Below are 14,928 nucleotides of genomic sequence, written 5' to 3' on the forward strand. Positions count from 1 at the left end.
ATATTAAATGCTACACATTATTTATGGTGAGCACAGTAAATAATTGACTTCAACAATGTTTTCAGATTTTCAACCTGTGAAGAGAGAGAGGGAGGGATGTACTATATTTTCACTGTGTAATTTTTTTAAATTGAGGTCTAGAGATAACATTTTCTGCTTAGACTCTAATTTAAAACTTATTTCAGGAGTAAGCAAACATGGTTTGTTTATGGAAATTCTTACCGATATATGAAATATACATATTTAATTTGTCATATTTTTTAAATAGGTTTATTGGTTACGTAAACCTTAGAGCGCACAGTAGTAAAATATGACCATACACAACAAAATATAAAAAATTATTTTATTTTATAAAAACTTTGAAAAGGAAAAGGAGCGTTTATGAGAAATTTATATACGAGATTTGCAGATTTTGGGAAATATAAATGACCCATACGTGAGCATGTGTAGGAACAAGAAGAATGAGATGGGTAGAGCACATACTGAGAAGAGTACAAGGTTCATAAAAAAATTAAAAGGACACAAAAAAAAAAGAAAACCACTAAGGTAGCCATAGGCTGAGTCTGATATTCATTATACAGGGGTGCCGAAAAGTCCCGGGACGGTCTAATAACTTTTGAACTAATTACAATATAAGAACCAAAATTTACATCAAGCTTTTGCTCATATAAAACTACTATTTTATGTATTTCACCATGATATCCTGCTTATGGGGGACGTCCCGCTAGGGGTTGGTGAAAATTCTTAAATAGAAGCATAGGTCGAGTCGTACATCAAATTAAAGCCCTTTTAATTAGAAACATTTTGGCGAAAATCTGACGTAAAACAGTTGACGCATTACAAAATGGCGGACACTCAAAGATTATAAAATACAGAATTTTTCAAATGCAAACATTCTGGTTGTTAGAGAAAACTGAGACACTTAATCTTTTATTTTACTTCTTTTACTTCAAATCACTTACCAAAACAGTTATAACAAATGTTCAAAGTGTTTGCCTTCAGTTTGCTGACAATATCCCAATCGATTGTAGAACGCTGATATCGCATTGTTTATCTGGAAATTCCTTATCAGCAGGTAAGGTTATTACCTTCCTTATCTGGAAGGTAATCAGCTGAAGCAAACAAGACCAAAAAGACAACAATGAAATTGCCAGCTGACAGATACAGTTGTTTTATCAACTCAGTCACTTAGAAGTCTTCAAGCCCTAATTTTGCAAGTAGTTTCAGTAGTGCTAGTTTATTTTGCTATGGCGCTTTCCGAGAGAGAAAGAATAACTTTATTAATGATGCGCGGGTTTGGTGACCGTATTAGATCATGTGATGAGGTAAGGCATCTGTTTAATGAAAATATCAGGTTTCAGCAAGATGGAGCCCCTCCACATTATGGTGTACATGTAAGACATTTTTTAGACAATGTCTTTCCACATAAGTGGATTGGTAGAAGGGGAACAATAGAATGACCTGCCCGTTCTCCAGATTTGTCCCCTTTAGACTACTTCTTTTGGGGCTACCTCAAAGAAAAAGTGTTTAAAACAAAACCTCAAAATTTGGATGAGTTGAGAAACCGTATTGTAAGAGAAGCTCAGGGTGTTCCTGTCCAAGCTTTAAACAATGCGATATCAGCGTTCTACAATCGATTGGGATATTGTCAGCAAACTGAAGGCAAACGCTTTGAACATTTGTTATAACTGTTTTGGTAAGTGATTTGAAGTAAAAGAAGTAAAATAAAAGATTAAGTGTCTCAGTTTTCTCTAACAACCAGAATGTTTGCATTTGAAAAATTCTGTATTTTATAATCTTTGAGTGTCCGCCATTTTGTAATGCGTCAACTGTTTTACGTCAGATTTTCGCCAAAATGTTTCTAATTAAAAGGGCTTTAATTTGATGTACGACTCAACCTATGCTTCTATTTAAGAATTTTCACCAACCCCTAGCGGGACGTCCCCCATAAGCAGGATATCATGGTGAAATACATAAAATAATAGTTTTATATGAGCAAAAGCTTGATGTAAATTTTGGTTCTTATATTGTAATTAGTTCAAAAGTTATTAGACCGTCCCGGGACTTTTCAGCACCCCTGTATAGTAGGATGTGGTGGAGGAGGCATAGGATAGCACAATATAATAGACGGTGTGATATTTTGTGAACTTGAAGTCTCTCTCACTTCAAATAGAAAACAACTAATTAATTAGCATAGGTAATTAAATTTTTTAATAGTACGACTAACAAAACAGGTAGTCCAGTATGACCTTAACAGTGTTTTTTTTTGTAATAAGATTATTATTATTATTACTCATAATTTCTCTATGAATTATTATCTATTATTGGCTGAGCATTAGTGAAACCAATCACTCGAGGAGCTGGACAAATTTCATTTCTGTCTGTCTGTCTACATGATATTTCGAGAACAAACTGATCTATGGATTTGAAGTTTTGCACGAAGGTTCATTTCTATGAACTAAGTTTCATGATGAAACACGTCACACCATGGGATTTGGCTTCTTATATTGGTCTGACGGTTAAAATTAGGCAACAAGAAAATCACTGAATAAATAAATATTTAAACAATCTGAGTGCAATGTCATATGACATTCAACAAGAGACATAGGAACACATATAGCTATAGACTTAAATCTTTTATACAACCACAGCAAAGTCTTTTACGTGATATTTGGTGTCGTCCTACCTTGTGTTAAGTTATAACATTTTGTTTTAAAATAATGCATAGACAAACATATACACAGGTTAATAACAGATACAATTTTGAAAAATTGAAGGAATGCCACTGCTAGGACCTCCTTAAGAGTTCAGTTACGGTGAATAATTACGTCTTTCTGAACTAAAACGACTATTGTACGTGGTTCTAACCTATTTTCTGCGTACTAGAAACATTTTTTAGAGTGCAATCAGTGAATGAGTTATATGGAATTCCTCATCAATCACGGAAGCCAAACATTGAATGGACATTTAAATTGATCAATGTTTTCACTAAGATAGGGTAAAATCTTCATCTCAATCCGTCAAGTGCTTATTCGATGTAGTCTAATATATACGAGACTTGTCGATCATGTCCCCTCTCTCTCTCTTCTTTCAGTTCACATGATAAAATGTTCAAAACAAAGTATGAAGAATACTCTTATTTGAAAAGTTCATAAATGACCGTATTCAGAAAAAAATAACAACATTAGTTATTCAACTGACTAGAGGCACAATTCCTGGACACAATTATTATTCTCATCTTAAATTGAATTGGAAGGACAAGCACTCACAAAGACAACTTCAATGTTTTCGCGATTTGCACGATATGTTCACAGCACACATGATACACTGCTGTTATTTTACATTGCATTCTCCTGAAAGCTCTTTTCACCACCATAAGAGTCTCAAAAGGTTTCTCCAGCAAAATGCAAAATTTATAGTTGGCGCACCTCCAAAACTGGCAATTCAAAACCCATCAAACCAACAGAAATTCCTTCCGTCAGAAATTACCAGCAGCTTTCCGTGCTCTCTGCAGAAAACGTGTCAACTGAACTATGAAATTTTGAACCGAATGAAATCTATGCTTGGGTGTTGTTGCCAAGCATAGAACTAGAATTTACCCTTTTGTGAACCCTTTCATATTTCAGAAATCTTTTATACTTTATCTTATATTTTGAATTACAATTAAAAGTTTAAGGATTGGACAAAATTTCATCCAAAATCACATCCACGAGGTGTTTTATGGTAATTCCTTGCCACCAGTTTAGTCGTGGAATCGATACCTGTATTAAAAACACCCCTGAAGATATTCAGTTGTAACAAGTTATAAACCGTAACTAAAATCTCACTTTGGCCAAAAATCTATAAAAATATACTACCTTTCAACATGCATCCACTAATATAATAGTTCAGTAAGCTGTTTATTACTATGAATGTACAAAACTGTGTGTTCCAACTTTCACAACTTTAAAATGTTTAATTTTGATAAAAAACCTACAAGCGTACAAATTTAATAAGTCCATACTAAAATACAGACAGTGAGAAACTTCATACAGTTAATAATTATAACAAGCATATCAACAGGTAATGTGTAAAACTCACCCCTACATTTGTTTGTGTTTTTATCCAAAATTGCCTTTGTGGAAATAATTGATCCAAATCTGAAACACAAGAACGTTAAATTAAAACACTGTTAAATCAACATTATCACACACAATAGTTAAAACATACTGAAAGTATACCTCAGATATAGGCAGAACAGAATCACAAAAAAGTAAAATAATGATTTAACTATCTAAAAATAAGACGGTCTTATCTATCCATCTCTCATTTTGCTAGGAGTGGGTTAAATGCTAATTGGATTCAGATAATGTAATACTGCTGTAATATACCTGTAACAAACATCCTCTTCACTTTATCATTTTAGTAATTTGAACCCAACTTTGCGCAAACCTCCTGAGGTTATGCCTGTCTGGTCAAATGGTTACTTTCTGAGCCATTCAGCCAAAGTTTCCGAGATCCCATAGCAGTTCAATCTCTGCCAAAGCGGACTCAGCGCACGAAATACGAAACTCAACTCGATCACAAGTGATAGCTTACACAATCTCTTTGTGTGGTTTACTATGGCAAATATTTTAGTAAAAACTTAATTATCAAGGTGACTGTATTTTTTAACTACGCACACTTTTAAAAATGTACGTAAGCAACCACAGAGACCAAAGAAAAAACCCTCCGGGCACGGCTGAATGGGAAGTGAAGCCATGTCGGAGTGGTTTCACCAATCAGGAGTGTGGAGTAAATGCACAGTTATCCTGAGTCGCACCTCACAGTTTCATTACTTTCACTACTATAAATTTTTACAGTTTACTAATATTATGGCACTTCAACAATGGTAGTTCAATTAAAAATTAATAATAACAATTTTTCTACATTTCTACCATTTTACGCAAACTAATTTGTTACTTTTTAATGTGGTTTGATAGATTGTAAGTTTGTTCTATGATTTAGCCAAATTTGTAAAATATTTAACACTTTTTTGTATATATTAACCATGCACACACACACACACACACACACATCCACGTAAAGACAAAACATAACTGTAATATTATTTGACAGATTTGTCATGTTACCGGCATTTCCTATGAATAACCCAACACTACAATCAAATCAAATTATTTTATTATTTGTATGTAGGTGTAGGTGTCTAAGCAATTAAAGTTTCTTATGGACATAACATTTTGTCTGATAATCTGATGAGTCTGTTTATTCAATGTTTGTGAGGCTTGCAAAGATTAAAGCCTCCCTTAGGGAGCTGAAACCACCTTAAGGAGCAAATCCTCAATCCGGACCCGGACCAGGAAGTACCCAGATTAAATCTAATGCTTGTGTTCTAATAACTAATTCAAGTTTTCTTGGAAGTCTGTGTGTCTCAGAAGATGAGAACAAGAGTAACTTGAAGGCTAAACCTTAATCCGGATCAGGAAGTACCCAGGTTAAATCTATTTAATGCTTGTGTTCTAATAACTAATTCAAGTTTTCTTGGAAGTCTGTGTGTCTCAGTAAATGAGGAAAAGAGTACCTTGAGGGAAAAACCTTAACAGGAACAATATAACAATAAATAATATTTTTGTCAGTACGACACTTTCGCACAATCACTATGAACGTGATGTTACGTTAAAAACCGTTAAGCAGTAAAAAAATCTATTAAAAATATAACTCAAACTGTCACTTAAATAACTAAAATATAGAACTAAAATGTTTCTGTGGGAAAGAACAGATTTTTATGATACAATAAGATTTTTTTGTTAATGGGTAGATGTCAATGTTCTAATATTCTACTCTAAAAACTCTTAAGTAATACTTTTAATCCTTGACATTCACACTTAAAACGCTACATTCTTTGGAAAGGATGCACACCTCATTTTATACACATTGTACACATGTTGTGTCCTCCATTTAAATAATTGAGGCAGTGAAATTCCTACTTCTTATTCTCCTTCTAAGCGACGGTCTATTGCCATGCACTTTAGCCTCAAGGACCTGTTGTTCAACCTGGAAGCACACCATGTGGCCAACCAGTCTACGGTTTCCGCAGTTCTACAAACCGCCAAAAACAACTGAGGAGTACAGTCTCCTGGAAAAATTTCTCCAACCTTGTCCAGACTACCAAAAGTGGTGCAGCGAACCCTTTGCTAGTGCAGGACAGTCTTACAACTACTACTTATTCCATACTTCTATTATACTGAGATTTACCATGTAAACTTAAGATAAACGCAATTGTGAAATGGTCAGATAACTTCTACGTAGCTTAACTGATTTTTCCTGTAATTCAAAAAGATCGTGCTAATTGACAAAGTCATCCCAGATTAGGATTTTCCAAAACATATCCAAGAAAATAATCTATTGCTAATTATTTTAACGTATAAATCAACTATGTTAATTATTTACATAGAGAAGTGGATCTTATAGGTTAACACCACTTTCTTATTGATTTCCCAGCTGCCAGTGAGCTCTGTACCTTACGATTGTGTACACCACATTAACAGTGGTGCTGCACGTAATTACTGTAGATATTTAGTTTTATATTGTAATTAAGCAATTTGTCAACAAACTTAATATAACTTAATTCTAACTCATTAGCTCCGTTACACTTATGATTTGATAGCTTTCTGTGTGTAATTCCGACACTGGAAGAAAGAAGCACTTGTGGTTTTGTAGATAAAAACAAAATGGAGCAAGGATGCATTAGATATTAAAGGGACAGTTATTTCAAGGAATATTTCTAGGATATAAAGAAGTGCATATTTAGATATATGCCATAGATATTCCCATAGATATTCATTCATGGCCAACATACAGCATGCTTTGGAAATTGAAAATATTTAAATTTAATAATTATTACCTGTAAGATTGTATGAACTGCTGATTGAGGTGTTTCACAAGGAACTGTTTTAGATCCAATATTTTTATAGCAACATTTTTTCAATAACGGCTTAAACTTGAAGAAAAATTCCAAGTAATTAATGACCGCGGTTATAAGGTTTATAACTGCATAGTTGTGGTGGGCTGACGATCACAATACAGCCGACAGTGAGATGGCCCAAACTCCTTTCCAAACTTAATTATCCCACCACCTTCCACTTGACTTTTGAATTCTCACTCAATACACTGTTAACACTAGTAGAAAATGATTCGTAGTTTGAGGCAGAATATGAGTACTCTGTTCAAAAGTCTGCAGCAGAAACATTTTTCTAGTTTACTAATCATACGGTAATCATTTGTTATCATGGACATTCTCAGTAGTGATTTATGCAAAATTGCACCATGAAAACTAATCTAATAATTTATATATGCTCCTGCAAACCAAAACTAGAGAAATGTAACACTGGAAAAGTTGTCAAAGTTTATGTGGAAGATCACCAGTTTCGAATGAATAAAATGTTTCTTGGTAATATCTGTACAACTCATCGGTAAATATTTTCCAAATTTTTAGTTGATCATAAAATATAACTTTTGGTCTGCTATTGGCCTGAATTTCATACTTCGTACATACTTTAGAACAATTTTTACTCCAATGATGCAAACAGGAAACGAAACTTGATTATCGTTCTCAGTTGAAGAAAAAATTACCTTTATAGAGGCTAAATATTTACATGACACGACTACTGACTACTTACGGTAAACACATGTTGACCAGATCCTTGTCCGTGGTGTTCTGTGTGAGCCCGCGGATGTACAGGTTGGTCTTGCTGAGCTGCTGCTCCCCACTCTGAGGCGCCATGTTGTTGCTGAGTGAAGTGCTCAGCGTGCCACTCTGTGAGCCCGTGTTGCTGCTGCTGCTAGAGTTGGTGTTGGCGGGTGACGCTGCTGTCGGCACCCTCTGCGCCCCATACTGCAACACAACAACACCCACCGTCACTGACATGTGAAAGACTTCACAAATTCTTTTGAAACTCATTGATGAACCAATTATTGTCCATGTCTTAACCCCTTAACGGTTTAATTTTTGTACCTCAAATTTTGTTATTTTGCTGAATTTCTTTCTTTCTTTTTTTACATAGACAAGTTTTTAGAGTTAGATATATACTTTTTCAAGCAAGTTATTTCTAGACTCTTTTTTCCAAATTGTGATTTCCTATAAATTGTCCACTAAGCCAATCGTCATTTGTGTGTCAGATGTTCATTGTACAGTAAACACCAGAAATAAAACCATAAAATACTCCAGGAGAGGTGACAAACAACAAGATATAGTAACTGTCTGCACCATGCTGCTACAGCGAACTCATCAACGCGCAAACACTCATGGCAGAGGACCAAGGAAGAGCTGAAATCTAGTAGAAAATGCCAGAATTACTAGTACAACACACGGATTTCATAGAAATGCTTCTTGCGCAATATTTCAGCAAGCAGCAGAATAAAACATTAACTATATAACAATCCATAATATTATGTCAATAACCGTGAAGGGGTTAAGAAGCTTTTCTAATCACATTTTGGCAGCTTTCTCAATTGATGATTAGATTCTACCTGTTATAAGGTATTGTGAACATTGTAATTGTAAAATTTGTTGTTTTTAGAGTCATCTATTCGTGTTCATTGAGATTATCAACTTTCCACCTGTATTTAATGTTAAGGGAACAGCAACTACAGTAAAGAACAAGAAATAATTCTTAATCTCTTAAAAAATTTCTTTTACTACCCGAATGGTTTCTAATAACACCATCTATCTTTTTAGGAAACCTTTGTTTCCCAGTCCTCATGGGTCACTGCCCTGTACAAGGATCTTATGATGGGCCACTGCCCTGTACGAGTATCTTATGATGGGCCACTGCCCTGTACGAGGATCTTATGATGGGCCACTGCCCTGTACGAGGATCTTATGATGGGCTACTGCCCTGTACGAGGATCTTATGATGGACCACTACCCTGTACGAGGATCTTATGATGGGCTACTGCCCTGTACGAGGATCTTATGATGGACCACTACCCTGTACGAGGATCTTATTTAACAGACTAAGAGGGGATTCTACGTTACAAGGCGGATAGTACTGATATAGGTGCGATATAAATATAATCTTAACTTATATGCCAGGGCAGAAAAACCAATTAAATACATACACATAGGAGCTGTAAAAACATTCATGATACAAACAAAGATATCACAGTACAGAGAAATACTATACTGTGTGACTTGAGTGATACTGGCATGTTTTTCTTTCTGGTAGAATATTTCAAGTATTCTTTAATCTTGGAATAATAAATAATTTTATAAAAACTTCGTTTGAGTCACAAAATACTGCAAGATCTTTCAAGACTTATTTAATAACATATTCTTCAGCAAACACTGAACTTGTAACAACACGGAACATATCATAATACTAGTTTTATTATTGACGGTACAAGGTACAAATTCTAGAGGATAATGTAACGATGACAACCCCCGTCTATGAATCACTCACAAGGAGTTAAATGTAAAGGCCCAATCACAGAAGATTCACTCCCAATTGAGATCCTAAGGGTGGGTGAATGGTTGGGGGGAGGGGGGGACACTCAAGTGTATAATGTATCAGGGCTCATTGTCCAGTACCAGACACCAAGACTAACAATTGCTCACTGTGATTGGTCAGTGAAAGAATAAATTAAACCATATTTAATGAGCAAATATTTCACTGCCCAAATTCATTGCGACCTTTTTTCACTTTGTACTATACTATAAGTTAAATATGAAGCATCTCTTTTATAATGAGTAAACCCATCATGTCATTTGGTGATGCCGTAGCACACAAAGCATTAATAGTTCTAAAATACTCTTTATTTTTTCCCTCCAATGTTTAAGAGCCAAGCAAGAAATTTTGCACTAACCTAAACAGTAATCGTTTTGAAAGGACATGGATTACGAACTTTTGAACTTAATTATATAGATATAACAGACACACCGCTCTGCGGAAATCAGTTCCAATACATTATCAATTTCACTAATATTGTAAATATGTTATACGATTAACATCATACAATTTCTCCAGATACCAGCAAACTTACAAGAACAAAAATGTTGTTATAGTTAAAATACAACCCATACATACCTAACACTTTTGAAATAGTCACCAGCTTTAAAAAAACTTAGGAAATATCAAGAAATATTTAAGAGCAAATAGTTTTTTACAGTGACAACTTCGTTTCTGAAGTACTTTCAATTTTAGTTCTATGAGATGAACACTTTGAATGAATACACCTTGTGCCATGGTAATGAAAACAACCAAGACAAGTACAATCACAATCAAATCTGGTCTGCATCTCTTTGTAAAAACACGGTTATCTTACCCACAAACAATAGCTGTACCTATCTCAAAAGCCAATAAGGACAGTAGGTACATCCAATTGTCAGTTAATTTTAATCTGATTCTAACAAATTAGGTGCCAAACATTGTGTATTCTTTACATACTCGTACATGTATCTAGACAAGTTATAGCTGTCAATACAAAATTAAAGAGTGGAAAATGTTTTTCGTACAGGTTAAAAGATACACATGTAAATCGACGAAACTACAAGTTGTAGAGATGTGTTTATAAAGTGTTTTGTTTAGGCACTTTGTTAGGACTTAAAAAGCTGTTTAGAAAAAGAAACAAGAATTACAAACAACAAAAGTGTGTATAACTTTTAAACAGGCGTGCTTTGTGTATGGGGAAATCTAAATTTGCATTTTTCTATTAAATCAACCTAAAAACATATTGAAAAGGTCCAATTGGTACAAAATAATTGTCAGCTTGAATATGACACACATTTTTGAAGCATAATGTAAAACAATAACAGGGAAATACAAACGTGTTATAAAATAATATTCAAAATGCGTCTTACAAAATAAAATTCACTTCATAACTCATATATTTTACAGAAAAGAAATTTAATAATTGAAATGTCTAATTTAATTTGTACACACATTAAAATGCTACATTACAACAATTAAAGCTATAGGCCTGCACATTTTGTGATCATGAACTACGCACACAAAACACAGAATGCTGGAAGTTGAGATATGTTATCAATATGATATCAGTTATCTTATGTACAATTGTAGGTTAGATTTACTTCAATTTTTTCAAGGTGGCTGATACTAATTGGTCTTGTGTTTATACTTTATCATAGCGACTGCTTGGATTATGTCTCTTTTCTTGTCCAATTAATTGAAATAAGTATAATGTACAGTAATTAATACATAACTTAAAGATGAGATAATTGATGTTGGAATGTACTTAGTACTCATGTGAAATCTTCATACAAGTGTAAGTATCTCTGCATGACTCACCAGTCAGCCTACTGCCAATCAAGTTTTTGCTATTCATCATTACATAAATGCACCTTTCCTTTCCAAGTGCCAACATTTTCTTCCAAAGAGACAACTTGTTGTTTCACTAAAGTAACTGCTAGCAGTTTATTATATAACAGAGGTAATGTTTTATATGGCTTTTGCTGCTGCTACACAAGTGGAAGTTAAAACAGTTGGAAACAAACAAAACAAGGAAGTTTCCCAAATTACTAATGCACAATGATAAATTGATAAAGTTATCTTGTTGAAGTAAAAATATAGAATATAGAGAGCTCTCGTAACTATTTTACTTCATCCTCTTAGTATTTAAAACAAGAAAAATGTTTTGAATTGAGATGATGAAAAAAAAATGAATTTCCATATTTTGTGGAAATATCCGTTTTGGTAATGCTAAACACCAAACTAGAGGTTTTCGTGAAAATGTGCAATAGTGTAAGCATGCAGGTAAGCATAGATAGTAACCAAATTAACAAAGTGATTTAACAAAATAAACGCATCCAAAAGTAATTGAATATCCAAATACGTACTGCAAAATTTAACGTTTAATATTTTTTGGACCTAAACAATCCACAATCTTCTACAAATTGATTTGACAGTACAGCATTTTTACTAATCTACAAAATAAATGGTATTTGGTTAAAATGTACGTACGTTACGTTGACCATACCTAAGGGTTACTTCTATGTTCACACTTTTCAATAAGAAAATTAAAATCAATCTAAGGATCTTTAGATTATACACATTAAAGCTATTTTTAAGTATGGACTACCCCAATGTATCGCACTAGACAACTTACCTCTACACAACTGTTCGTTTCTAACATTGTTTTAGCAGCCGTTTAGTGAAACACACAAATATTAACTGTAATTCTGATCTTCTGTCACTTGAAACGAACCACTCTCGCACAATAGAACAAGAGAAATTAATAAATAACAAGACTACATACTGGCTATTGTTTGACGTCCATCGTAGCCACGGCTGGTAAACCCAAATGGTTAGATTTATGTTAGGAGCTGCAATAAACAAGTAGCGTTGATGACTCTGTTTACCTTGAGAGAGCTGACGTTCACAGTCGTACAGTGTTCTCCTCAGCTGATAATAACCAACAGGCCGTTCAGTATCTTGTAATTGAAGGGTTATATTTAGCCACCAATGTGGCTCTTTTCATTACCCAAATTTAATAGTGTGATGGCAACGATTTTAAAGGGATTTCAAAAATTGCACCTTAACTTAAAATTTCATCTGACAACACTAATGCACTGCTTACTACGTACTGTATATTACTGCATAATAAAAACACTGAGTGTGGTATGTTGCAGATTAATGGCTAGTGCATGATGGGGCAAAAGCATGTTGTAGTCTTGTTACTAATAATTAAATGCTGACTGTGGTAAACTGTCACTTATAAACCTCTGGAGACGAGTAACAGTTTCTGCATTTCTGCATTACTCACTTTACAGTTAATGTAACAATTTCCTTACTAGTTACTAATTAACGTAACAGTTTCTGCATCTGCATTACACACTTTCCAGTTAACGTAACATTTGTTTTATTCCTTGATTTTAAATGTTTTAACTATTACAGATTCCAGCTCCAAGTTGCGGAATTTAAAAAACGAGGTGATTGTACAATGGTGTGCCAAGTATAAATAGTATCAAAACTACAGAATTTAAATAGAGGATAATAAATACAAAGATATTTCACGCATAAAAATGAAAATTAATTTTTTTCGATCATCTCAATCCAAAATATTTTCTTGTTTTAAATACAAGGAGAACGCAGTAAATAGTTACAAAAACGCTCTCCATTCTATATTTTAACTTAAACAAGATAACTTTATTTATCATTAAGCATTAGTAACTTGGGAAATTGCCTTGTTTTATATGTTGTCTCGCATTAGTTCAATTTTCACTCATGTTTTAAATGTATTTTTGTTCAAAGAATTTTTTTTACTTATTTGATTATGCCACAAGACAAAATCATTTATTATGTTATTATAATAAAAAATATGTTACTTTTGTTTCAACATCTTAACAAAATACAGAGTACAGTATTTCCATTTCCAAATAATAAATTTAATGTAAAATTTGCTAACAACATGTGTTACCTGTACAGTATTGACAGTTGTTGAACAACATATTTCATACACCAAAAACCCATCCTTCATTTACTTTTTTTAACAAGTTCAAATGAAGATATTTCCCTGAGTGAATATTTACATGACTCAATGAGTATTATTTTGGTGTACACAAAAAAGTGATTTGTATGATTTGTTTAAACAGTAAACCATTGCTTTTCATTAGACAATTAGAGATCTGTAAATTGACTCCTTCCCACCTTCACACCAAGACCTTTAATTTGAGGTGTGAGTGAATAGACTATTTAATTTAAAATATTTGAGTGACACCTCTTTCTCATTTTGGAGGATATGCGAGGTTATTAAATGTTATTCATTATTCAGAAAAAAATTCCTTAGGTGATGTAAATCTCCTCAAAGAAGAGGATGCCAAGGTGTAAAAAACAATAAAGTTTAGTATTTTGGTGTTTTGTTTTGGTACTTCGAAATCAAAAGTAATGTAATCTGAGGTGCCGAATTTAACGACTCCTTCCTAATACACCTTCTACTCTCAGAATTAGTTTTTTTAATATGTTAAATAGCTTGTATATGCAGAATGTATAAAAATAACATGGTGACAAATAAATACCGTTGTTTTCACTTTTAAGAACTGTCAACAGCTTCCTGTGAGCTGATGATGAGTAAAAAATATAGTTCACTCTGATTTATAATTACTAAAACCCAAACATGCCATATATTATAACGATGATTCATATATTTTTTACTTTCTCAGGCCTAGCAACCTTCACTGCCTATGTCAAGATCAATTTTTTTACTTGTATTGTAAAATAATTATGCTACAAGATATAATACAATATTGTTTTATACATGTGTGCCATATTTTTTATACATTGTTTTATACACAATTTTTATATTATATATATGTAATTGATTCTATAGGAAATGACAAATCAGCAAAAGATAGTACTGATCTAGGGCAACCTTGGTTTTAGTTATCGTGATATTTTACTGTAACAGGTGATTTCCCATGTAGATAGTACAACAAAAATCTAACTTTATTTTTCATGATTACAATAAAAGGGTGATTGTTTTATTTTTTCCATACAAAGATCTTTTTCCAAATATAGGAGCCATGGCCCCCCATGGCCTCCCCTTAGATCCACCACTACTTAAAGGGGGGCATAAGGCACAGGCAAAGAAACATTGTCGCCGTCGCCAATACCTAACAAGAAAATGTGTCCTGTAAAAAAAAAACCCCAAAACATTATTAACGAATCTGTTATAAGAGAGAAATAAACTGGTGAGAAACAATGAAGACCGAGTGCACTCCACATAAGATAAGAAGGATTAAGTTTGGTGGTCTGACTAAGCACAGAGAGACTGTAGTGTACAGAATGACTAACTGGGCCAGTGACTCACGGTCATCAGACTCTGACTGTTCCCGCAACACTGCAACACTACACTACACTGACTGACACAACAAAACAACGGCCTGCCTTATACAGCTCTGACTGCTGTGTGGTGACCAACAGACTGATAGCGGTA

General features: G+C 33.7%; 1 protein-coding gene across 10 annotated transcripts in view; it reads right to left on the reverse strand.

The window, feature by feature from the left end:
• LOC124366301 (protein alan shepard) overlaps positions 1 to 14,928 on the reverse strand; it is a 167,627-nt gene that overhangs the window by 26,478 nt on the left and 126,221 nt on the right. For 8 of the 10 annotated variants that reach the window (XM_046822732.1, XM_046822731.1, XM_046822737.1 and 5 more), the window contains 2 exons: positions 7,659 to 7,873; positions 4,081 to 4,139 (listed from right to left, as the gene is read on the reverse strand). In XM_046822732.1, the coding sequence (XP_046678688.1) occupies positions 4,081 to 4,139; positions 7,659 to 7,873 (274 nt within the window). The remainder of the gene's footprint in view (positions 1 to 4,080; positions 4,140 to 7,658; positions 7,874 to 14,928) is intronic. The other 2 variants (XM_046822738.1, XM_046822735.1) reach the window with 1 other exon arrangement.

Source organism: Homalodisca vitripennis, chromosome 7 (assembly GCF_021130785.1).
Source record: "Homalodisca vitripennis isolate AUS2020 chromosome 7, UT_GWSS_2.1, whole genome shotgun sequence".
NCBI classification, from domain to species: Eukaryota; Metazoa; Arthropoda; class Insecta; order Hemiptera; family Cicadellidae; genus Homalodisca; species Homalodisca vitripennis.